Raw genomic sequence first — 25,084 nt, forward strand, 5'->3', positions numbered from 1 at the left:
GTATTGTATAACAATAAAAGAATCAAGGGGGAGGGACGGACTATGAGTGAGGTGGGCAGCAAACCGGAGCCAAGTTGTTCACTGTTGTGGACAGAGCTGAGTGCACGGCTTCCTCTCTGTTCTGAACTTGAGGAATGCATTCATTTGGTTTAGAGGTAAAGGCTGATAACAAAGAAAGGTGATTCTGTGCAGGGTCCCAGCTGGCTCTTCATCACCTCAGAAGCGGAGGGTCAGACGACAGTAGTGGACCCTCCTTTCTGTAGTGTTTCTACTCTCTGCCTCTGGACATCTTGATTCATGAGTGACTAGCTGGGTGTGATTTTCTCAATGGCTACTCCGTGAAAGCCTAGGACTTACTGTAAGTTCCCATGATTCTCTCTCTGAGTAGAGAGAATGCCATGAGAATACCACAGAAACCATGAGAATCTGTCACCGAGGTACTCATCCCAGAGGAAGTTTATATGTTTATGACTTTTAAATTACTCAGTGTTTGGGAACTCGGAATCCTGTCATCTAAGTCTCCTCAGGGAGTCACTCATAAAAATGTCACAACGTCCCAGGATAAGCTGGCACATAACCTTGAAGACTGTCGTTTCCATTCTCAGAGCAACCATACCCTTTTGAACATTCATATTTTCAGAGAGAAATTTATTCTCTGAACTCTGACCTATGCCTAAAATCACCCCATATATCCTCTGCCAGGGTCACCAATGCCAAAATGAGGGACAAAGCCCTGTCACCAAACTTTGCACTTACCTTACCAAGTCTCAGCCTTCACTATAGCCAGAGTCATATGTTTAACCGAAGCTCAACTGCATTTCTGGCCTCCAAGTGTTGTTTGTGAGAGCTAGATAGGAGCAAAGAAAAGTCCTTGGCTGACATATCAGTAAAGATTCCAACAGGGCCAATTACTAATCCTCTGAGGACTTGACAGGTCAACGCGCTACCAAACGCTGCACTTTGTGAAAATCTATTTAAGCACTTCTCTAGAGTCCACGAAGAAAGAATTGCAAAGAAGGACCTTGAAATAAATAACAACCACAGAGCCGTAAATCAACAAGCTGAAAATCTGTTTGGGACTCATTGCTCCCTAACACTCTTTGGCAGAATTGATTTGAGAAAACCATATCCAATCAAATGGATTTGATTTCCTCATACATTCTATAATTCCATATACTAGTTTTTCCTGATTTGAAGAATTTTTCATAATCCATGTTTGAAGATGCATTTATAACCTCACAAGAAGCCAAGAAAGTGAGTCGAGTCAAAATTAAATCGTAGAGCTACCACTTTCTTAACTAACAGTTCATTTTCTGAGTAAATCCAGAAAATGAGAGAGTTGTCTACAAAAAACTCCAGTGTTCCTCTTGATAGTATACATAGTCCATTTGCAGCTGTGGGCAAATGCCTGGTGGGAAGAAAACAATGACTGTGGTTAATATAAAAACTGAGGAATCTACAGTTAACTAATCCAGGTGAGTGATAATTAATTCTTTTTTCTGCAGTTTAAGAAGGTTAACTTAATTTAGCCAATTTTGTTTCACTGAAATAAATTTTGTAGTTAGATTATGTGAATTGAAGGTTAAGCTTTCTAAGAATGAATTTGGATGTAATGATGAGAAAATATCAATAAGAAACACTATAATGTTCCCAAAAGGCTTCCCTGGTGCTCAGTGGTAGATGCATCTGCCTGCCAGTGCAGGAGACATGGGTTCAATCCCAGGGTTGGAAAGATCCCTTGTAGAAGGAAATGGCAACACACTCCAGTATTCTGGCCTGGGAAATCCCATGGACAAAGGAGCCTGGAGGGTTACAGTTAACGGGGTCACAAAACAGACGGACATGACTTAGTGACCAAACAACAACAATGTTCCCAAAAAGATGCTGCTGAAAACTACAAAAGTCACTTTACGAAACTGTGGTTAGTATTTATGTATCACCAAATAGATTGATTCTGTACATGTGAATTATTTTATATTGAATTTGAGACCATCATTCAGAACAATTGTGACCTTTCCAGATGGACCAAGATGAACTGATGGAAAGGATGAGCAACGTAACAGAATTCATCCTCCTGGGCCTGACCCAGAATCCAGGACTGCAGACACTCTTATTTGCTGTGTTTTTAATCATCTACTTGATCACATTGGCAGGGAACCTGCTCATCTCAGTCACCATCTTCACCCGCCCAGCCCTCGGTTCTCCCATGTACTATTTTCTGTCCTATTTGTCCATGATAGACGGCTTCTACTCTTCCTCCATAGCACCCAAGTTGATCTTTGACTTGGTCTCTGGAAAGAACACCATTTCCTTCAGTGGCTGCATGACTCAGGTCTTTGCTGAGCACTTCTTTGCTGGAGCCGATTGTCTTGTTGATTGTCATGGCCTACGACCGCTGTGTAGCCATCGGTAAGCCCCTGCACCACATGACCGTCACGAGTCGGCCTGTGTGTGCTTCCCTGGCTGGAATGGCTGGGGCTTCAGGCTTTCTCCATGGAGGGATCCAGATTTGGTTCCTGGTTCAGTTGCCATTCTGTGGCCCCAATGTCATTGACCATTTCATGTGTGATTTAATACCTCTCCTGGAGCTAGCCTGCACGGACACGCACACTCTGGGGCTCCTGCTTTCTGCCAACAGTGGGTCACTGTGTTTGCTGACTTTCTCAGTGCTGGTGGCTTCCTACGCCGTCATCCTGCGCTCCCTGAGGACCCACAGCTCTGAAGGGGTCGCGAGGCCCTGTCCCCCGGTGCCTCTCACGTCACAGTTGTCGTCTTACTCTTTGTTCCTTGTTCATTCCTCTGCCTCAGACCCACGACCGCCTTCCCCACTGACAAAGCTGTGACTGTGTTTTGCACCATAGTGACTCCTATGCTGAACCCTTTAATCTACACCCTGAGAAATGCAGAAGTGAAAAACGTCATGAAGAAGCTCTGGGGACAAATAATGAAAACTGGTGATGAATAAACCTTGTGTGGAGTATTTAGGCAAAAAACGAAAAATCTAGTGATGTTTTACAGAAATTTTCTCCCCTTCTTAATTGACTGAACTGGGAAGATTCTCCTGTCTGGATCAGTCATCTCTAGGGGCTCATACATTGTAAACCAGGGTTGATATTCAGAGGCCATAGTAGAGACAGTGTCAAGGGCCCACGATAGTCTTACGAGGCCATGAAGTGTTTTCATTTCTTTTACAACAGAAAGAAAGAAATTCATATAATCCAAATGCAGCTTAGATTGTAGTCATCTATATAGCAATGCAGTCAGAAAAGATAATTTTTGACATTTTGATGCAGGAGAAGACCCAAGAGGATAAAAGTACCAAGGGTCCACAAAAGTCATAGTGTTGCCCTGACTGTGGGTATGAGACAGATCAACAGCAATATTCTTGAACACTCGTTATACCCAGCACCATAGCTAGAGTGAAGTTTTATTTTAAAAGAGGGAAAACAACTACGCATGAAAAAGGGACAGAACAGTAGGAAATAAGTTTTCAAAAAGTACATTTATATGCTTTTTCTGATCTTTCTAGGTTTGAGAGGTTTATAAATAAAATAAACACAGCAATAAAGAGAAATTTTTACTTATCACAATCCCACAAAGATAACATTTGCACACAAAAGTACATTTTGAAAATTGCATTTCATCATTCCCTGTAGTATACAAGAGTTTACAAAAAGAATTAGAAACAGAATTGGATGGCATAAAATAAACATAATTGATAAAGTCCATAGAGCTAAGGCAGAAAATATCTATACATTAAAGTCTGGTTTTAGACACAGACAAAGTAAAAGAATATTCTGAAGACAAAACAGTGGTTATAGGAAATTTCCAGTGATTTAAGAACAAGTCATGGAGCTGTCATGGAACAGCACAAAATCACAAATCTGAGCTTGAGTAAAGAATCCATACCATGTACATAATGAAATTCTAAGAGATTCTAAAATAGTCAGAGATTAAGTGCTTTGGACCAAATAGGCTTAATTTCTCTTATTGTCTCCAGCATTAATTATTCCAGTAAATGTTAGCAAATTGTTTCACCTCTCTATTTTTTTCATCTTTAATAAGAAGAAAATAGAATTTCCCAGGTGGCTCAGTAGTAAAGAATGCCTGCCAAGCAGGAGACACAGGTTCGATCCCTGGGTTGGGAAGATCCCCTGGAGAAGGAGGACTTGGCAACTCACTCCAGTGTTCTTGCCTGAGAAATCCCACGGACCGTTGGTGGGCTACAGTCTGTGGGGCTGCAAAGAGTCAGGCACAACATCTCAGCTAAGCAACAACAACAAATAGGAAAATAACCTTACATGCTTCCTTAAATTGTGCAGATTAAATGACTTCAAGTGGAAAACTGAGTCAGCTAAAAATGAACAAAAATTGCTCGGATCACCAGCACAGGTTGGATGCATGAGACAAGTGCTCACGGCTGGTGCACTGGGATGACCCAGAGGGATGATGGGGAGGCAGGTGGGAGGGGGGATCAGGATGGGGAACGCATGTAAATCCATGGCTGATTCATGTCAGTGTATGGCAAAAACCACTACAATATTGTAAAGTAATTAGCCTCCAACTAATAAAAATAAATGAGAAAAAATAATTGCTCAGACTTCGTTTCAATTTTCAGAGATTTCACAAGAGCATAAACTATGCTGGGAACAGTGGTTCCTAACAGAGGAGCCCAAGAGCACCGCTACTGTTATTCACTAACCAGAATGGCAGGAGACCAAACGTCCATCCCAGCCTCACTTCACTCCAAAATGTGTCATCTCAGCCAATAAAAAGTTCTCTGAATGCTGAGAGCGAGTGCCTCACCAACTCCCTGTTCTGGGATTAAATTGCACTTAAATATCACTGTAGTGACAAATGGGAGAGCCGGTGGGATCAGCTATGAGATGTTTGAAAGTGAAAGTCACTCAGTCTTGTCTGACTCTTTTTGACCTCATGAACTCTACAGTTCATGGAATTCTCCAGGCAAGAATACTTGAATGGGTAGCCAGTTCCCTCCTCCATGGGATCTTCCCAACCCAGCGATCAAATCCATGTGTCCCACATTGCAGGTGGCTTCTTTATTGGCTGAACCACCAGGGAAGCCCAAGAATACTGGAGTGGGGAGCCTATCCCTTCTCCAGTGGGTCTTTCCAACCCAGGTATCAAACCAGGGTCTCCTGCATTGCAGGCAGATTCTTTACCAGCTGAGCTACCAGGGAAGTTTGAGCAGCACTTATTTCAGAAGCTCTCATTGGTAATGAATCCTTTTATCCTATTTCCATCCTCTGGAAGAAAGAGAAAAAGGGAGAACTCAGTTGGAGAGACCAAGAGATCAATCTCTGCACAGAGTTTATGATTTATGGAGAAGACTTCAGAAACTTGTTTTCAGGAGAGTTCCCAACCAGGAATTTGAACATAAGGTGATGCCAGCATTGCATTTCTAATGTTCTTAAGATTTGATTATCAGGTTAGTTCTCACTGTATTTATAAAGGCTTTAAACAATAGATATTTTGTCATAATCTCCTATGAGTGATTATTTTGAAAAAAATATATTTAAGCAACTGTGTATTTAAAAACTCAAAGTTATCTTTTAAACATCTAGCTGTAGTTCCCAAGAAACATGGAATGTCACAGGATGATGTAGAAAAAAAGGTGATGAGGGTGACGATGATACTGGTAACGTTGATGACAACAGCTATTTACTAAGCCCTTTCTGTGAATAAAGTCTTGACCTGAGCACTCATTCTATGGGTTTGGGAGGCAACAGATTTCTGACCTTAATTTATGACTTTCTTTAAGCCTCAGGCTGAGAAAACCTCTGTCTAAAATATTTCTTAGGAGCCAAGATGGCGGAGGAGTAGGACGGGGAGACCACTTTCTCTCCTACAAATTCATCAAAAGAATAACTGAACGCAGAGCAAACTTCGCAAAACAACTTCTGATCACTAGCTGAGGTCATCAGGCGCCCAGAAAAGCAACCCATTGTCTTCGAAAGGAGGTAGGACAAAATATAAAAGATAAAAAGTGAAACAAAAGAGCTAAGGACGGAGATCCGTCCCGGGAGCTCTTAGGCGGCATTGCTTGGGGTAGGGTCCGGGCCTGAGTGCCCTGAGGACAATCGGAGGGAGCTTCTGTGAGTTGCCAACTTGAACTGTGGGAGACCAAAGGAGAGAGAGTAAATTAGCCGGCCCGAACACACTGCCGGCCGTTCGCAGAACAAAGAGACCGAGAAGGTCCAGAGAGGAGCTCGCAGGCTGCGGACCGGCCCAGCCCCGCCGGAGGCAGGAGGCAGGGGGGAGGGGAAGGTCGCGGCGAGACACAGGGCGCAGGCACCCGACCGGCGCGGGCGGGGACTGGGGCTGGGGACGCGGAGGGCAGAAGGCGCGCGCACCCGACTGGCGCCAGCGGAAACTGAGACTGGGTCCGCGGAAGGGAGGGGACGCGCCACACCTGGGGAGAGTGCGCCACACCTGGGGAGAGTGTGCCCACCGAGGCCCTGGCTGCCTGGACCGCTCTGACGGGGAAGGCACTGAGAGCAGGCGCAGCTTTCCCCTCCGCGCTTTTGTGGAACACCCGAGGGCTGGAACCTCGCGCAGCGCGGGGCGCGCTCCATATAGAACAGCCGGGAGCCTGAGCAGCGCAGAGGAGAGAGCAGCGTCAGCCCCTCCCGGCAGCCCCAGCCCATCCCCGCGGCGCAAGCCCCGCGGCGCAGAGCGACGGAACTAGCTGCCTGAATAAGAGTCCACCTCCGCCCGCCTGTGTCAGGGCGGAAATGAGGCTCTGAAGAGACCGGCAAACAGAAGCCAAATAAACAAAGGGAACCGCTTCAGAAGGGATTGGTGCAACAGATTAAAATCCCTCTAGGAAACATTGTCTACACCAGAGGAGCCTGTAGATATCAAGAAGCGTAAGCTGGAACGAGGAGCTATCTGAAACTGAGCCGAACCCACACTGACCGCAACAGCTCCAGAGAAACTCCTAGATATAATTTTACTTTTTTCTCTTTTTTTTATATTTTTTTATTTTTTTTTCTTTTTTTCTTTTTTTCTTTTTTATTTTTTCTCTTTTATTTTCCTTTAAAATCCCCTATTACTCCCCCATTACTCCTTAACTTTCATTTCCATAGACTTTTACGATTTTTTAATTAGGGGGGAAAAAAAAAATTTTTTTTCCTTTTTATTTTTTTCTTTTTCTTTCTTTTTTTTCTTTCCTTTCTCTCTTCTATTTTCTATTTTTCTTTTTATCTTATTTCTTTTAAAGTCCTCTAGTACTCCTCTACTACTCCTTAACTTTCATTTTCAATACACTATAACCTTACAAAAAAAAATAAAGAAGAGAAGCCCTATTTTTAAACCGAAGATTATTCTCTCCCAATCTTGACTCTCTGTTTTCTACCTCAGAACACCTCTATTTCCTCCTTTCCCCTTCTCTTCCCAATCCAATTCTGTGAATCTTTGTAGGTGACTGGGCTACGGAGAACACTCTGGGAACAGACAGCTGTGTAGATCTGTCTCTCTCCTCTTGAGTCCCCCTTTTTCTCCTCCTGTTCATCTCTATCTCCCTCCTCCCTCTCCTCTTCTTCATGTGACTCTGTGAACCTCTCTGGGTGTCCCTAACGGGGGAGAATCTTTTAGCCATTAACCTAGAAGTTTTCTTATCAGGGCTGCATAGTTGGAGAAGTCCTGAGACTACAGGAAGAATAAAACTGAAATCCAGAGGCAGGAGACTTAAGCCCAAAACCTGAGAACACCAGAAAACTCCTGACTACAAGGAACTTTAAGTAATAAGTGACTGTCCAAAAGCCTCCATACCTACACTGAAACCAACCACCACACAAGAGCCAATAAGTTTCAGAGCAAGACATACCACACAAATTCTCTAGCAACGCAGGAACATAGCCCTGAACATCAACATACAGGCTGCCCAAGGTCACACCTAACACATACACCCATCTCAAAACTCATTACTGGGCACTCCATTGCTCTCCAAAGAGTAGAAATCAAGTTCCACGCACCAGAACACTGATGCAAGCTTCCCTAACCAGGAAACCTTGACAAGCCAAACGTCTAACCCCACCCACTGGATAAATCCTCCACAATAAAAAGGAATCACAGACCTCCAGAATACAGAAAGCCCACTCCAGACACAGCAATCTAAACAAGATGAAAAGGCAAAGAAATACCCAACAGGTAAAGGAACATGAAAAATGCCCACCAAGTCAAACAAAAGAGGAGGAGATAGGGAATCTACCTGAAAAAGAATTTAGAATAATGATAATAAAAATGATCCAAAATCTTGAAAACAAAATGGAGTTACAGATAAATAGCCTGGAAACAAAGATTGAAAAGATTCAAGAACTGTTTAATAAAGACCTAGAAGAAATAAAAAAGAGTCAATTACAAATGAATAATGCAATGAATGAGATCAAAAACACTTTGGAGGGAACCAAGAGTAGAATAACGGAGGCAGAAGATAGGATAAGTGAGGTAGAAGATAAAATGGTGGAAATAAATGAAGCAGAGAGGAAAAAAGAAAAAAGGATCAAAAGAAATGAGGACAACCTCAGGGACCTCTGGGACACTGTGAAACGCCCCAACATTCGAATCATAGGAGTTCCAGAAGAAGAAGACAAAAAGAAGGGCCATGAGAAAATACTCGAGGAGATAATAGCTGAAAACTTCCCTAAAATGGGGAAGGAAATAGCCACCCAAATCCAAGAAACCCAGAGAGTCCCAAACAGGATAAACCCAAGGCGAAACACCCCAAGACACATATTAATCAAATTAACAAAGATCAAACACAAAGAACAAATATTAAAAGCAGCAAGGGAAAAACAACAAATAACACACAAAGGGATTCCCATAAGGATAACAGCTGATCTATCAATAGAAACCCTCCAGGCCAGAAGGGAATGGCAGGACATACTGAAAGTAATGAAAGAGAATAACCTACAACCTAGATTACTGTATCCAGCAAGGATCTCATTCAGATATGAAGGAGAATTCAAAAGCTTTACAGATAAGCAAAAGCTGAGAGAATTCAGCACCACCAAACCAGCTCTTCAACAAATGCTAAAGGATCTTCTCTAGACAGGAAATGCAGAAAGGTTTTATAAATGTGAACCCAAAACAACAAAGTAAATGGCAACGGGACCACACCTATCAATAATTACCCTAAATGTAAATGGGTTGAATGCCCCAACCAAAAGACAAAGATTGGCTGAATGGATACAAAAACAAGACCCCTATATATGCTGTCTACAAGAGACCCACCTCAAAACAAGAGACACATACAGACTAAAAGTGAAGGGCTGGAAAAAAATATTTCACGCAAACGGAGACCAAAAGAAAGCAGGAGTCGCAATACTCATATCAGATAAAATAGACTTTCAAATAAAGGAAGTGAAAAGAGACAAAGAAGGACACTACATAATGATCAAAGGATCAATCAAAAAAGAAGATATAACAATTATAAATATATATGCACCCAACATAGGAGCACCGCAATATGTACGGCAAACGCTAACAAGTATGAAAGAGGAAATTAATAGTAACACAATAATAGTGGGAGACTTTAATACCCCACTCACAACTATGGATAGATCAACTAAACAGAAAATTAACAAGGAAACACAAACCTTAAATGACACAATGGACCAGTTAGACCTAATTGATATCTATAGGACATTTCACCCCAAAACAATCAACTACACCTTTTTCTCAAGTGCACACGGAACATTCTCCAGAATAGATCACATCCTGGGCCATAAATCTGGTCTTGGAAAATTCAAAAAAATTGAAATCATTCCAGTCATCTTTTCTGACCACAGTGCAGTAAGATTAGATCTCAATTACAGGGAAAAAATTGTTAAAACTTCAAACATATGGAGGCTAAATAACACGCTTCTGAATAACCAACAAATCATAGAAGAAATCAAAAAAGAAATCAAAATATGTATAGAAATGAATGAAAATGAAAACACAACAACCCAAAACCTATGGGACACTGTAAAAGCAGTGCTAAGGGGAAGGTTCATAGCATTACAGGCTTACATCAAGAAACAGGAAAAAAACCAATTAAATAACCTAACTCTACACCTAAAGCAATTAGAGAAGGAAGAAATGAAGAACCCCAGAGTTAGCAGAAGGAAAGAAATCTTAAAAATCAGGGCAGAAATAAATGCAAAAGAAACTAAAGAGACCATAGCAAAAATCAACAAAGCTAAAAGCTGGTTTTTTGAAAAAATAAACAAAATTGACAAGCCATTAGCAAGACTCATTAAGAAACAAAGAGAGAAAAACCAAATTAACAAAATTAGAAATGAAAATGGAGAGATCACAACAGACAACACTGAAATACAAAGGATCATAAGAGACTACTACCAGCAGCTCTATGCCAATAAAATGGACAACTTGGATGAAATGGACAAATTCTTAGAAAAGTATAACTTTCCAAAACTGAACCAGGAAGAAATAGAAGATCTTAACAGACCCATCACAAGCAAGGAAATCGAAACTGTCATCAAAAATCTTCCAGCAAACAAAAGCCCAGGACCAGATGGCTTCACAGCTGAATTCTACCAAAAATTTAGAGAAGAGCTAACACCTATCTTACTCAAACTCTTCCAGAAAATTGCAGAAGAAGGTAAGCTTCCAAACTCATTCTATGAGGCCACCATCACCCTAATTCCAAAACCAGACAAAGATGCCACAAAAAAAGAAAACTACAGGCCAATATCACTGATGAACATAGATGCAAAAATCCTTAACAAAATTCTAGCAAACAGAATCCAACAACATATTAAAAAAATCATACACCATGACCAAGTGGGCTTTATCCCAGGAATGCAAGGATTCTTTAATATCCGCAAATCAATCAATGTAATACACCACATTAACAAATTGAAAGATAAAAACCATATGATTATCTCAATAGATGCAGAGAAAGCCTTTGACAAAATTCAACACTCATTTATGATTAAAACTCTCCAAAAAGCAGGAATAGAAGGAACATACCTCAACATAATAAAAGCTATATATGACAAACCCACAGCAAGCATCACCCTCAATGGTGAAAAATTGAAGGCATTTCCCCTGAAATCAGGAACAAGACAAGGGTGCCCACTCTCACCACTACTATTCAACATAGTGTTGGAAGTGCTGGCCACAGCAATCAGAGCAGAAAAAGAAGTAAAAGGAATCCAGATAGGAAAAGAAGAAGTAAAACTCTCACTGTTTGCAGATGACATGATCCTCTACATAGAAAACCCTAAAGATTCTACCAGAAAATTACTAGAGCTAATCAATGAATATAGTAAAGTTGCAGGATATAAAATTAACACACAGAAATCCCTTGCATTCCTATATACTAACAATGAAAAAACAGAAAGAGAAATTAAGGAAACAATACCATTCACCATTGCAACAAAAAGAATAAAATACTTAGGAGTATATCTACCTAAAGAAACAAAGGACCTATACATAGAAAACTATAAAACACTGATGAAAGAAATCAAAGAGGACACAAACAGATGGAGAAACATACCGTGTTCATGGATTGGAAGAATTAATATTGTCAAAATGGCTATTCTACCCAAAGCAGTCTATAGATTCAATGCAATCCCTATCAAGCTACCAACGGTATTTTTCACAGAACTAGACCAAAGAATTTCACAATTTGTATGGAAATACAAAAAACCTCGAATAGCCAAAGTAATCTTGAGAAAGAAGAATGGAACTGGAGGAATCAACCTGCCTGACTTCAGACTCTACTACAAAGCCACAGTCATCAAGACAGTATGGTACTGGCACAAAGACAGAAATATAGATCAATGGAACAGAATAGAAAGCCCAGAGATAAATCCACGAACCTATGGACACCTTATCTTTGACAAAGGAGGCAAGGATATACAATGGAAAAAAGACAACCTCTTTAACAAGTGGTGCTGGGAAAACTGGTCAACCACTTGTAAAAGAATGAAACTAGAACACTTTCTAACACCATACACAAAAATAAACTCAAAATGGATTAAAGATCTAAATGTAAGACCAGAAACTATAAAACTCCTAGAGGAGAACATAGGCAAAACACTCTCCGACATAAATCAAAGCAAGATCCTCTATGACCCACCTCCCAGAATATTGGAAATAAAAGCAAAACTAAACAAATGGGACCTAATGAAACTTAAAAGCTTTTGCACTACAAAGGAAACTATAAGTAAGGTGAAAAGACAGCCCTCAGATTGGGAGAAAATAATAGCAAATGAAGAAACAGACAAAGGATTAATCTCAAAAATATACAAGCAACTCCTGCAGCTCAATTCCAGAAAAATAAATGACCCAATCAAAAAATGGGCCAAAGAACTAAACAGACACTTCTCCAAAGAAGACATAAAGATGGCTAACAAACACATGAAAAGATGCTCAACATCACTCATTATTAGAGAAATGCAAATCAAAACCACAATGAGGTACCATTACACGCCAGCCAGGATGGCTGCTATCCAAAAGTCTACAAGCAATAAATGCTGGAGAGGGTGTGGAGAAAAGGGAACCCTCTTACACTGTTGGTGGGAATGCAAACTAGTACAGCCGCTATGGAAAACAGTGTGGAGATTCCTTAAAAAACTGGACATAGAACTGCCATATGACCCAGCAATCCCACTTCTGGGCATACACACTGAGGAAACCAGATCTGAAAGAGGCACGTGCACCGCAATGTTCATCGCAGCACTGTTTATAATAGCCAGGACATGGAAGCAAGCTAGATGCCCATCAGCAGATGAATGGATAAGGAAGCTGTGGTACATATACACCATGGAATATTACTCAGCCATTAAAAAGAATTCATTTGAACCAGTCCTAATGAGATGGATGAAGCTGGAGCCCATTATACAGAGTGAAGTAAGCCAGAAAGATAAAGAACATTACAGCATACTGACACATGTATATGGAATTTAGAAAGGTGATAACGATAACCCTATATGCAGAACAGAAAAAGAGACACAGAAATACAGAACAGACTTTTGAACTTTGTGGGAGAATGTGAGGGTGGGATATTTCAAAAGAACAGCATGTATGCTATCTATGGTGAAACAGATCACCAGCCCAGGAGGGATGCACGAGACAAGTGCTCCAGCCTGGTGCACTGCGAAGACCCGGAGGAATCGGGTGGAGAGGGAGGTGGGAGGGGGGATCGGGATTGGGAATACATGTAAATCCATGGCTGATTCATATCAATGTATGACAAAACCCACTGGAAAAAAATAATAATAATAATAAAAAAAAAATTAAAAAAAAAAAATAAAATATTTCTTTATTTGAACATAATGGTGAACCTACCCTTAGGATGGGGTAAACATCAAAAAATCAATGCTAGTGTAAAAAAAATAATTAAGACAGTTTTTCTTATTTGTGTGTTTACTCTGTGCAAAGAGCTTTTCTTTTGCTATTTAACTCTTATTAAAGCCCAGTAAGTACAGTAATGTTGATACTTACTTAACATTGTTTTCTGTAATATATGGCCTCCGCGGTGGCTCAGCGGTAAGGAGTCACATGCAATGCAGGAGACCTGGGTTCGATCCCTGGGTTGGGAAAATCCCCTGGAGAAGGAAATGGCAAACCACTCCAGTATTCCTGCCTGGAGAATTCCATGGACAGAGGAGCCTGTGGATTACAGTCCATGGGGTCACAAAGAGTCAGACACAACTTAGGGAGTAAACGACAAAGGATACTATATGTGAAAGCGCCTAGGACCTGCACTTAGAACTTGAAGATGATCAGTAAGTGCTATTTATTTTTGTCCTTGCTGTCCAGTCAGCAATTTTCCTAGAGACACTAACCTTCCAATATCTGTTCCTGAAATATCCTAACTCCCTTTTCCTCCTGACAACTTGTAGACTCTCTCTAGACACTAGAAGGACACTGGGCACTTTTAGGAAGTAAGGTGAAAGTCTCTTCCTTGTGAGACCAAAACTGCATTCAAAGGTTCTAATTAACGATGGCACCACATTGCGTTCTAACCTGTGAATAAGGCAAAACCAAGCCCCAGAACTGTTTCAGCAAGTGATGCTGCGGGGAGAGCATTAGTCTTCAGAGAAACCTAGCAGTGATAATCACCGTGTTATCACGCCCACCTTATAAGTCACCTTTTTCAGTGGCAAGAGAAAGAGTTTCTGAGACCATGTTGAGAGCATTGTTAGTAGAAAGCAGAGACGACAAGCCAGCTATTTCGTTTCGAGGCTTTTCTCCCTAACGTGATCCACAGCATGGCTTGTCAATGATACAGAAAGTAGATATTGGAAGCGGGTGGTGACGTTGGAAAGCACAGAGCCTGGAGTGTTGAGTGACCTGGGTTCCAGCTGCACCTCCACCACGAACCATCAGTTCAACTTTGGACAGTCTGCACCACATCTTTCTGAGTCTTAAATCCACCAACTTTAAAACAGAGCCAACTGGAAAGGATGGCTTTAAATGCCGTAGGGTTTTTCAGGAAACAAGAGGGAAATGGATAATGGAACAAATTCTCAGCTGCTTATGAATGAATGATGCCCTTTGGGGTTTTCTCCTAATACTAGTCTAAGAAACTTTCAGCTCAGATGCATTCCTGCAATCAACAGTAAGTACTTCCCCAGTCTGAGACCTGCCTAAATGAGAAAAGCAACTTTAATCTCATGCAGGAGTTTAAGCACATGAAACAGTGATATTTGCGTTGATATGCTTGGAGCTGGTCTAGGTGACCCTTTAATAACTCGCCCAGGCCCACCATTTCACGATCTTAGGATGTAAAAGAACAAAAACGAAGACAAAACAGCTGATGACATACTTGTGCCCTCAGATCCAGTAAATGTAAGTTGTTGTCCATGGCATTGATGACGGTGACCTCAGCGATACCATTGCTGGAGTGGTTATCATATCCAGGCTCTGTACAAACACTTACATGCACTGTTTTCATTGACCGCTCTTTGCAGACTCAGGGCGTAGCTACTCTTATTTTCATTTTATAGATAAGAACATTGAGGCTTTGAGAAACTGTCCATGATTACACGGAAAATAAATGGTACTGGAAATATTCAAACTTAAGTGAGTTTATGTGTCAGGATACTACGGTGAAGCCCACAGTTCTATAGCAGAACTGCCTGGGTGCAAGTCTTAACTCTGCAACTTATTAGCTGAGTATGCTTCTGTAAGTTTCTAAATGTGCCTCTCACTTTCTTCCTCTGAAGAAATGAGGAGAAAAATAATAATCTATCTTATGGGGATGTTACGAGCTTATATAATATATAAATGAGCTTATATATTTAAAGCACTTAGGACAGTGCTTGCAAAGACTGTTACACAGGTGGCCATACACTCTTGGCCATAATGTCGTCCTCTGAAAAGGTCACAGTCAGATTTGTTTCCTGCAGAAACTGTATTTGCCTTTGTAACCAGGCTTAGAAAGAAAGTGTGCGGCTTCCTGATCAACACAAGAATCTTCTTTCCAGCATTTCTTAGATTTGTGCGTCTCTTCCTCTGACACTCAATGATTCTCCTTTCATTCATGTGATACTGAGCATCAGATCCTCAGCAAGTTGGGAGATTTAGTTACTTTAAGAAGATTTATGTTTCCAGGAAAATAATAGATGGTTGGTGGGTAGGATGAGTGACAGTTTTTGTTTAATCAAAACTTAGACTAGCACAGACATTTCCTTAATATAATTAGGAGAATAAAGCATGAGTAGGAATATTTTGTCAGATGAGATTATAATTTACAAAGACATTGGTCAAGACAGAGTATCTCTTCTCCCTCCTCCTGTAGCTTCCTTTATGTAGTGAATAGGTGGATAATCATAGAATCTTTCACTGCTGGTCACTTTTTTTTTTTTTTAACTTTGACTCATCCCTGTAGACTGTAGGAGGACTGGAAGCCTTTAACTAGAAGGATTTCGCCAGGTCCAGAGAAAGTAAAGCCCAGACACGCATATAATGTGTGGAGCAAGGGGGAAGAGTAATTTAACTTACACATGATACTGCCCGCAGCAGAGGCAGAAGTGGGAGTAAATGAACGACCGGAGAAACAGAGAACTGGGGCGTCTCCCTACTCTACTTCAGTTTGCTTTGCATCAATTTCTGTTACTATTGGAAGCACAACAGAAAATGTAGCAAACCTCACTGCAAAGAAGAAAGAGTTACTTCAAAGGGTATGAACTATGCATGCAGAGATTTCAGAAGATCCTAAGTATTCATGGGTTTCTTGAGAGCTGTTGTATCTATGTGGAACCCTGCTGAAAACTGTCAGAGATGTTCTCTGGTCAAGTTAGAAAATCGATGTCCACCAAATGTTCCACTTAACAAAATAAATTCTAGATAATTAAATAATTATTTTCATATAATAGCTTAGGTATCTATTACCCAGTGATGCTAAAGTTAACAGACATGCTTACATTTTGTCGTTAACAGGATGAACTGGTACACAAATTTTGGAACAGAAAGGGTTAAGATGGGTAAAGAGAAGTGGGTTTGGTCAAAGGAAATCTTGTAACATTTTGTTTCTCTCTTGACTTTATAGGCAATACTGGACTTGCATCCTCAATGTCCTTGGACTCTATGGAAATACCATACAATGTCACAGAATTTTTCAAGCTGGGATTCTCACAGAACCCAGAAGTACAAAGAGTGCTCTTTGTGGCCTTTTTGACCATATATGGGATCACAGCTTGTGGCAATATTCTCATCGTGATCACCATCACCTTTAGGCCCACCCTGGTTTCCCCTGTGTATTTTTTCCTGGCCAACCTGTCCTTTACTGATACCTGTTATTCTTCTTCTACGGCCCCTAGACTCATAGCTGACTCCTTGCAGGAGGGGAGAGCCATCTCCTATGAGGGCTGCATGGCTCAGCTCTTTGGAGCTCATGTTTTTGAAGGTGCTGAGATTATCCTGCTCACAGTGATGGCCTATGACCACTACGTGGCCATCTGCAAGCCCCTGCACTACACGGCCATCATGACCCGGCATCTCTGTGCCCTGCTGGTGGGGCTGGCTTGGCTGGGGGGCTTCCTGCATTCCCTGGCTCAGCTCCTGCTGGTCCTGCAGTTGCCCTTCTGTGGGCCTCACGTGATCAATCACTTTGTCTGTGACTTGTACCCTTTGCTGGAACTTGCCTGCACGGACACCTCTGTCATCGGCCTGCTGGTGGTGGCCAACAGCGGCGTGATCTGCCTGCTGAACTTCCTCCTGCTGGCTGCCTCCTACCTCGTCATCCTGCCCTCCTTGAGGTCCCACAGTGCAGAGGGGAGGCTCAGAGCCCTCTCCACCTGCGGGGCCCACTTCACGGCTGTTGCCTTGTTCTTGGTGCCCTGTATGTTTACCTACATGCGTCCATCATCTTCTTTGTCTATAGACAAAAACATGGCAGTGTTTCAGGGTATCCTGACTCCTATGTTGAATCCACTCATTACGCTCTGAGAAATGAAGAGGTAAAGAATGCCTTGACAAAGCTCTTCACGCAGTAAGATCTTAAACGTAGCCAATAAGTTGGAAAGTAGGAAATAAAGTGACTTCACTTTGGAAAGAGGAACAAACCAAAACCTGTTCCTTATTGCCAAATACATCTTAATCCATCTTATCCATTCTTTCATCTTCACAGACTTTATGATTTACTTAGACTTTCATATGAATTGCCTAATTTGATAATAAAACAACTATATGAAATGCATATGGCATGAATGATTATTATTCCTGTTTTAGAAATGAAGAAGCCATATCTATTGATGTGGTGGTTAATTGATTCATTAAAATAAGCTAGCTTTGAACTGCCTGAAACAAAACTCAGAATCAGTTATTTTTGATCTGTCTTACTGATCTTTAAATGGCGATCTATGCTGACATCATTGGAGTTTGTGTGATAATCAATTGAGTTATAGAAATGAGAGGCAGAACCCTTAAAGCAAATAACTTCAGTCACAGCCATATGTAGTAGTCTGTGTGCATGCAAGTCTGGCTTCTCTTCCTTCTCATCACCATTTACAGCATCAGCAGTACAGTTACTACAATACAGCAGAGGGTGAGATCTCAGTTCTGGAGACAGACCCACCTGAGTTTGAGTCTCATTTCCCATACTTCTTCATGGCACCAACTAGAGCAAGTGACAAAACCTTTATAAGCCTCTGGTGCTTGTCTTGAAAATAGACATAAAATAAACATGCCCAAAGAATTATCATAAGAATTAAATTAGACAATCTATGTAAAGTTTTTAATCCAATTTATGGCACATATGGCCCCCTAAATTTAGCTGCTATTTCTACTTCACTTCCATAAAGAGGCTGCTTTCTTTCACTTTTCTGTATCTATTTAAAGTTTGAAATGCATACCTCATTTATAACAGAATGGTTTATTTTTCGACCAGTGATGGAAAGTGACATTTCCTTATATATTTACTGACTCTTTCTGTTTCAAACTCTAAGGGATCCTAGTGTTCTGAAGTTTAAAACATGCACCCATGTTCATTTCATTCTTTTCCTGGAATGAGAGGAATGAAACTCTGACTATATCCATCCCGAGCTGCACCCTTTAGAAGTGTGGACTCCTATAATTTACAATAAGCTTATACCTTATTTGACAAATAATTTGTAATTCACTGTGCCACAAATATCAATTTTTTACACTTAAAAAAAAAACAAAAAACTAGAAATTAGTATGGAAAAATAATTTTCCTTCTACAAGTATTCAAAATCAGTCTCTAAGAACCATTAAGTTCAAGAGATAATTAGGAAATAGTTATTGCTTTACCCTGAACTTCTATGCATAACAAAAACAACAGTTGCAGAATTCTTAGGCAAAATATTGTCTTTCTTAACTTTACCACATTTTGATGATGTAGTTAATAATAGCTAAGTATAGCAGATCTTGAGCCTTTACCAATTCATTTTTCTGTTAGATTGTAAAAATATAATTGAGCTAATTTTCCAATTAACTACAAAATGTGAAATCATTGGGAGGGTTACTAAAAAGTAGCCAAGCCAACCTCCCACAGTTAAATCTCAGGAAGCTTTCTAGAAAAGAAAAGCACTTTTGAAATTCAAAAAGCACTTTTATTTTTATTACAGTTAAAATAGCAAATAGCCAAAAGGACTGATCTAGTGCTTTTTGTTGTCCAAGTCATGATTAACAGTGGCTCAATTATCTTATGAATACTGCTCATTTTTGAAAAATTTCAACCTGTTGGAATAAACACATCAGTAAATACCACCAGAAGTTTTCTAGATGATTTATAAATTATTGCTGATCTTGTTTACAAAGGAAGTGTTATCTCCAAGACTATGTAAGATATTTTTTCCTCCTAAACACATATCTCTTTTAGAATTTAGAAAATAAGACACATGTGTGTGTGTGTGTGCATGTGTGAGTGAGTGTAAATCCACTTATAAGCCCACTACCTAGAGGTAATCACCATCAACAATTTGACAAATATCCTTTTAATCATCATCATCTTTTTCTTCTCTTCCACTTATTCCTTCAGCTATTTCTACAAACTTGGTTAAGCTTCTACCATTCTAAAAGTCACTCTCTGGGACTAAATTATTTCTTTGTTTAGTTTACAAAGCATCTTAGGCAGACAAACATTTCTGATCCTCAGTTTGCACACCCAACAATGGGCAGTTTAGGGACTTCCCTTAGGGTCCAGCAGCTAAGACTCCATGTTCCTAATGCAGGGGGCCCAGATTCAATCCCTGGTCAGGGAACTAAGATACCACAACGAAGCCTGAAAGCACAGCTACTGAGCCCTAGGGCTCTGGTGCCCACAGGCCAGGACTAGAGAAGCCCACGAGCCTGAAGCAAGACCCAGTTCAGTTCAGTTCAGTCGCTCACTCGTGTACAACTCTTTGCGACCCCGTGGATCGCAGCACGTCAGGCTTCCCTGTCCATTACCAAACCCCAGAGCTTACCCAAACTCATGCTCGTAAAGTCGGTGATGCCATCCAACCATCTCATCCTCTGCTGTCCCCTTCTCCTCCTACCTTCAATCTTTCCCAGCATCACGGTCTTTTCAATGAATCAATTCTTTGCATCAGGTGGCCAAAGTATTGGAGCTTCAGCTTCAGCATCAGTCCTTCCAATGAATATTCAGGACTGATTTCCTTTAGGATTGACTGGTTGGATCTCCTTGCAGTCCAAGAAACTCTCACAAGTCTTCTCCAACACCACAGTTTAAAAGCATCAATACTTCTGCACTCAGTTTTCGTTATAGTCCAACTCTCACACCCATACATGACTACTGAAAGAAGCATAGCTTTGACCAGATGGACCTTTGTTGGCAAACTAATATCTTTGCTTTTAAATATGCTGTCTTGGTTGGTCATAGTTTTTCTTCCAAGGAGTAAGAGTCTTTTAACTTCATGGCTGCAATCACCATCTGCAGTGAATTTGGAGCCCAAAAAAATAAAGTCTGTCACTGTTTCCATTGTTTCCCCATCTATTTGCCATGAAGTGAAGGGACTGTATGCCATGATCTTAGTTTTCTGAATGTTGAGTTTTAAGCCAAATTTTTCACTCTCCTCTTTTACCAAAATAAATATTTTTTAAATTTTATTTTTAAATTAAATTAAATTTTTAATTTAAAAAGATTAATTAAAATGTTTAATTTAAAAATTTAAAAAGCAGGGCAATCTCATCCTTATGACCTTATGAAAGGAGATTGACTATGAAGAGCATTGTATCTGATAGGAGATAGGAGTCTAATGAATTGTTGAAAATATACTTGTGGAATAAAAAAAAAAAAAAAACTGTACCTGACATTATTATTCCACTGGTCATGGTTACATGGCTATTGCTCAGCTACTTAATAAAAAGTTTACCATCTCTCTTGAACTTCCCTACCTCAAGCAGAGTATTATTTTATTTATTTTTATATATTTTAATGGACAACAGCAGAATGAATACATATTCATATCAAATATATTTGTTAATTTTAAAAAATTAACAAAGGAAAGTACTACAGTATAAGCCAATCATTATGTATAAACTAGTGCAGATGGAGAAGAAAATAATTTCAAAGGAATTTCCTGTTACATGGGAATCAAAAATTTTTGGAATCACCACCCAGTCACTAGCTGGGTCTTCTCAGACTCACACATTTCAGGTCTGTGAAAGAAAGTCCACTTTCCAATTGGTTAACACATGAAGGCCAAAAGGTTTCAAGAAGAGAATTCTAAAGACTCAAGGGAAACATGAGAAATTTAGTTTATTGGCTGTTTATATTAGAGGAGTGCAAAATGGTTTTGGTAAAGCACTAAGGCTGTGGGTCACATAGGCTTAAATTCTTGTTCAGCCCAACTTTAGATTACTGATCTCTAGCAATATAATTAACCTCTCTGACACTTCATTTCCTAATTTATGAAATGGGAACATTAATATGACTGCAATTATTGGGCTGTAGTGAAAATTAAATAAAACGAATATAAACCACTTTGCACAGGGTGAAAACACAAGAGAAAAGCTGTCATAATTCTTTACAGTAGCATTGATTTATTTACATTCACATCATCCTTAGCATAGGTTCACCATTATGTTCAAGTGAAGAAATATTTAAGACAGAGATAAGTTCTACAGTTTGAGACAAATTAAAGAAAGACATAAATTAAGGTCACAAATCTGTTTCCTCCAAAACATATAAAATGAGTGAGTGCTCAGATGAAGACTTTATTCACAGAAAGGGCTCAGAAAACAGCTATCATTATCATCACTATTATCTTTGCTTTTACATCATCCTATTTTACTCCAGCTTTCTTGGGGACTACGACTAGATGTTTAAAAGATATATGTGATTTTTTTTTTTAATTTTTTTTATTATTATTGTTTTTTTTTTCCAGTGGGTTTTGTCATACATTGATATGAATCAGCCATGGGTTTACATGTATTCCCAATCCCGATCCCCCCTCCCACCTCCCTCTCCACCCGATTCCTCTGGGTCTACACACAGTTGCTTACATATATTTACAAAATGATCACTCATAGGAGGTTATGGCAAAATAAAATATCTATTTTTTAAAGCCTTTATATATACAGTGAGATCTAACCTGATAATAAAGTCCAAAGAACATGAGAAATGCAAAGCCAGCATTGCCTGATATTCAAATCCTTGGTTGAGAAATCTCATGAAAACTAGTTTCTGAGCTCTCCCTCAGAAATCGCAAGCTCTGTACAGAGATCGGCCTTTTGGTCTCTGGAACTGAGCTGTCCCTTCTCCTCTTTCTTCCAGAGGATGGAATCAGGACGGGATCCACCATCAGTGAGAGCTTCTGAAATAAGTGCTGCTCAAGTATCTCGCAGCTGATTCCACCAGCTCTCCCACTTGTCACTGTACAGATATTTAAGGACATTTTAATCCCAGAATAGGGAGTCGGGCAGGACTAGCTCTCACATTCAGAAACCTGCCCACGGGCTGACATGCCACATTTTGCAGTGAAGTGAGGCTGGGATGGACGTTTGGTTTCCCTGCGGTTGTGGTGAGTGAATAACAGTGGTGGTTTCTGGGCTCCTCCGTCAGGAACCACTGTTCCCAGCATCCCATGTGCTCTGGTGGCATCTCTGAAGGCTACAACGTCTGAGCTATTTTAGATTTTCAGCAGACTCATTTTCCCAATTCAGTCATTTAATCCTCACAAGTTAAGCAAGTGCATAATGTTAGTTCCCTTTTACAGGTGAAAAAACAACAACAAAAAAGCAGAGAGGTGAACCAACTTGCTAACACTGACAAAGCTGATTCATGCTGCAGACAAGATGAGAAATCAAGACTTTTTAAACCAAAGCTCTTAATCTCTGATTTCAAAACAACTGACTGTTTCTAAATCTCTTGGAATTTCATTCCGTTTATGGTACGGACTCTTTGCTGTAACACAGATTTGTGATTGCTGCCAAGTTCTGGGGCACACAGTCTTGCTCTTGGTCACTTAGTCATGTCCCACTCTTTGTGACGCCATGGACCATAGCCCGCCAGGCTCCTGTGTCCATAGGATTTCTCAGACAGGAGTACTGCAGTGGGTTGCCTTTCCTCCTCCAAGGGGTCTTTCTAAACCAAGAACTGAATCCACGTTCCCGGCTTGGTAGACGGATTCTTTACCACTCCGCCACCAGCAAAACCCTCTATGACATACACTTGTTCTTAAATCACTGGTAATTTCCCAAAAGAGCCGCTTCATTTTCAGTGTCTCCTTTTCTTTTCTTGGAGTCTAAAACTACTTTAATGTACAGGTATTTTCTGCCTTAACTGTACAGACTTTATAAACGATGTTTCTTTTATGCTCGCCAATATTCTATTTCCAATTCTTTTTGTGACCTATGGTATACTGCAGGGAATGATGGAAATTTAATTTTTGAAAACTACTTCTGTGTGCAAATCCTCTCTTCTTGGGAAAGTGATAAGTAAAAAGTTGGTTTTTTAAATTACTGCAGTGGGAGAACATTTATAAACCTCGCAAACCTAGGGTGATCAGAAAAAGTATACTTTGATAAATGTACTTTTAGAAGATTTCCTTTACTGTTCTACATTCTTTTCATGTGTAGTTGCTTTCCCTCTTTTAAAATAAAACTTCACTCTAGCTGTTGTGCTGGGTATAATGAGCGTTCAACAATATTGCTGTTGATCTGTTTCGTACCCACAATCAGGGCAACATTATGACTTTTGTGAGCCCTTGGCACTTTCATCCTCATGGACTATTTCCTCCATAAAATATTGAAAATCATATTTTATGACTGCATTGTTATATAGAAGACTATAATCTGAGTTGAATTTAAATTATATTATTAAACCATTTCAGGGGCGTTTAAAACTATTGTGGGCTGTAGGCACTGTGTCAACTATGCCTTAATGGATACCAACCCTGGCTTACGATATATGAGCCCCTGAAAAAAAACTGATCCAGACTAAAACAGGAGATCAATTTCTATAAAATATCACTCATAATTTTTTTTTAACCTGAATACTCCACACAAGGTTTATTCATCACCAGTTTTCATTATTTGTCCCCAGAGCTTCTTCATGACGTTTTTCACTTCTGCATTTCTCAGGGTGTAGATTAAAGGGTTCAGCATAGGAGTCGCTATGGTGCAAAACACAGTCACAGCTTTGTCAGTGGGGAAGGCGGTCGTGGGTCTGAGGCAGAGGAATGAACAAGGAACAAAGAGTAAGATGACAACTGTGACGTGAGAGGCACCGGGGGACAGGGCCTCGCGACCCCTTCAGAGCTGTGGGTCCTCAGGGAGCGCAGGATGACGGCGTAGGAAGCCACCAGCACTGAGAAAGTCAGCAAACACAGTGACCCATTGTTGGCAGAAAGCAGGGGCCCCAGAGTGTGCGTGTCCGTGCAGGCTAGCTCCAGGAGAGGTATTAAATCACACATAAAATGGTCGGTGACATTGGCGCCACAGAATGGTAACTGAACCAGGAACCAAATCTGGATCCCTCCATGGAGAAAGCCTGAAGCCCCAGCCATTCCAGCCAGGGAAGCACACACAGGCCGACTCATGACGGTCATGTGGTGCAGGGGCTTACCGATGGCTACACAGCGGTCGTAGGCCATGACAATCAACAAGACAATCGGCTCCAGCAAAGAAGTGCTCAGCAAAGACCTGAGTCATGCAGCCACTGAAGGATATGGTGTTCTTTCCAGAGACCAAGTCAAAGATCAGCTTGGGTGCTATGGAGGAAGAGTAGAAGCCGTCTATCATGGACAAATAGGACAGAAAAATGTACATGGGAGAACCGAGGGCTGGGCTGGTGAAGATGGTGACTGAGATGAGCAGGTTACCTGCCAATGTGATCAAGTAGATGATTAAAAACACAGCAAATAAGAGTGTCTGCAGTCCTGGATTCTGGGTCAGGCCCAGGAGGATGAATTCTGTTACACTGCTCATCCTCTGCATCAATTCATCTTGAGCTGTTATTAGCACATGGCTGATCTGGAAAGATCACAGTATTTCTGAGTGACGGTATTTTAAATTTGATAGAAAATATTTCATCGTCTCTTTAGCCCAGGTCCCTGGGACAGTGGAGCGCCTCCTCTCACTTACCTCTGATATGTTACAACTAGCTGGAAAGAAGAATGGGAGGGGTTTGAGTCTC

The 25,084-nt window shown here is 40.6% G+C and overlaps 1 protein-coding gene and 2 pseudogenes across 1 annotated transcript; 2 read left to right on the plus strand and 1 right to left on the minus strand.

The window, feature by feature from the left end:
* The first annotated feature begins 2,047 nt into the window (after positions 1-2,047).
* On the plus strand, positions 2,048-2,965 carry LOC133055157 (olfactory receptor 4C45-like; annotated as a pseudogene).
* A 13,604-nt stretch (positions 2,966-16,569) lies between these two features.
* Positions 16,570-17,430, plus strand: LOC133055168 (olfactory receptor 4C3-like). Its single transcript, XM_061140609.1, has one exon. The coding sequence runs from the start codon at positions 16,570-16,572 to the stop codon at positions 17,428-17,430; it is 861 nt and encodes a 286-aa protein (XP_060996592.1).
* A 6,528-nt stretch (positions 17,431-23,958) lies between these two features.
* LOC133055179 (olfactory receptor 4C45-like) lies at positions 23,959-24,876 on the minus strand (annotated as a pseudogene).
* Between the last annotated feature and the right edge of the window lie 208 nt (positions 24,877-25,084).

The sequence above is a fragment of the Dama dama genome, chromosome 1, assembly GCF_033118175.1.
Source record: "Dama dama isolate Ldn47 chromosome 1, ASM3311817v1, whole genome shotgun sequence".
Lineage (NCBI taxonomy): Eukaryota > Metazoa > Chordata > Mammalia > Artiodactyla > Cervidae > Dama > Dama dama.

Excerpts from the sequence above, each read along its gene's own strand:
- LOC133055168 (XM_061140609.1), top strand. The coding sequence starts at position 16,570 with ATGGAAATACCATACAATGTCACAGAATTTTTCAAGCTGGGATTCTCA.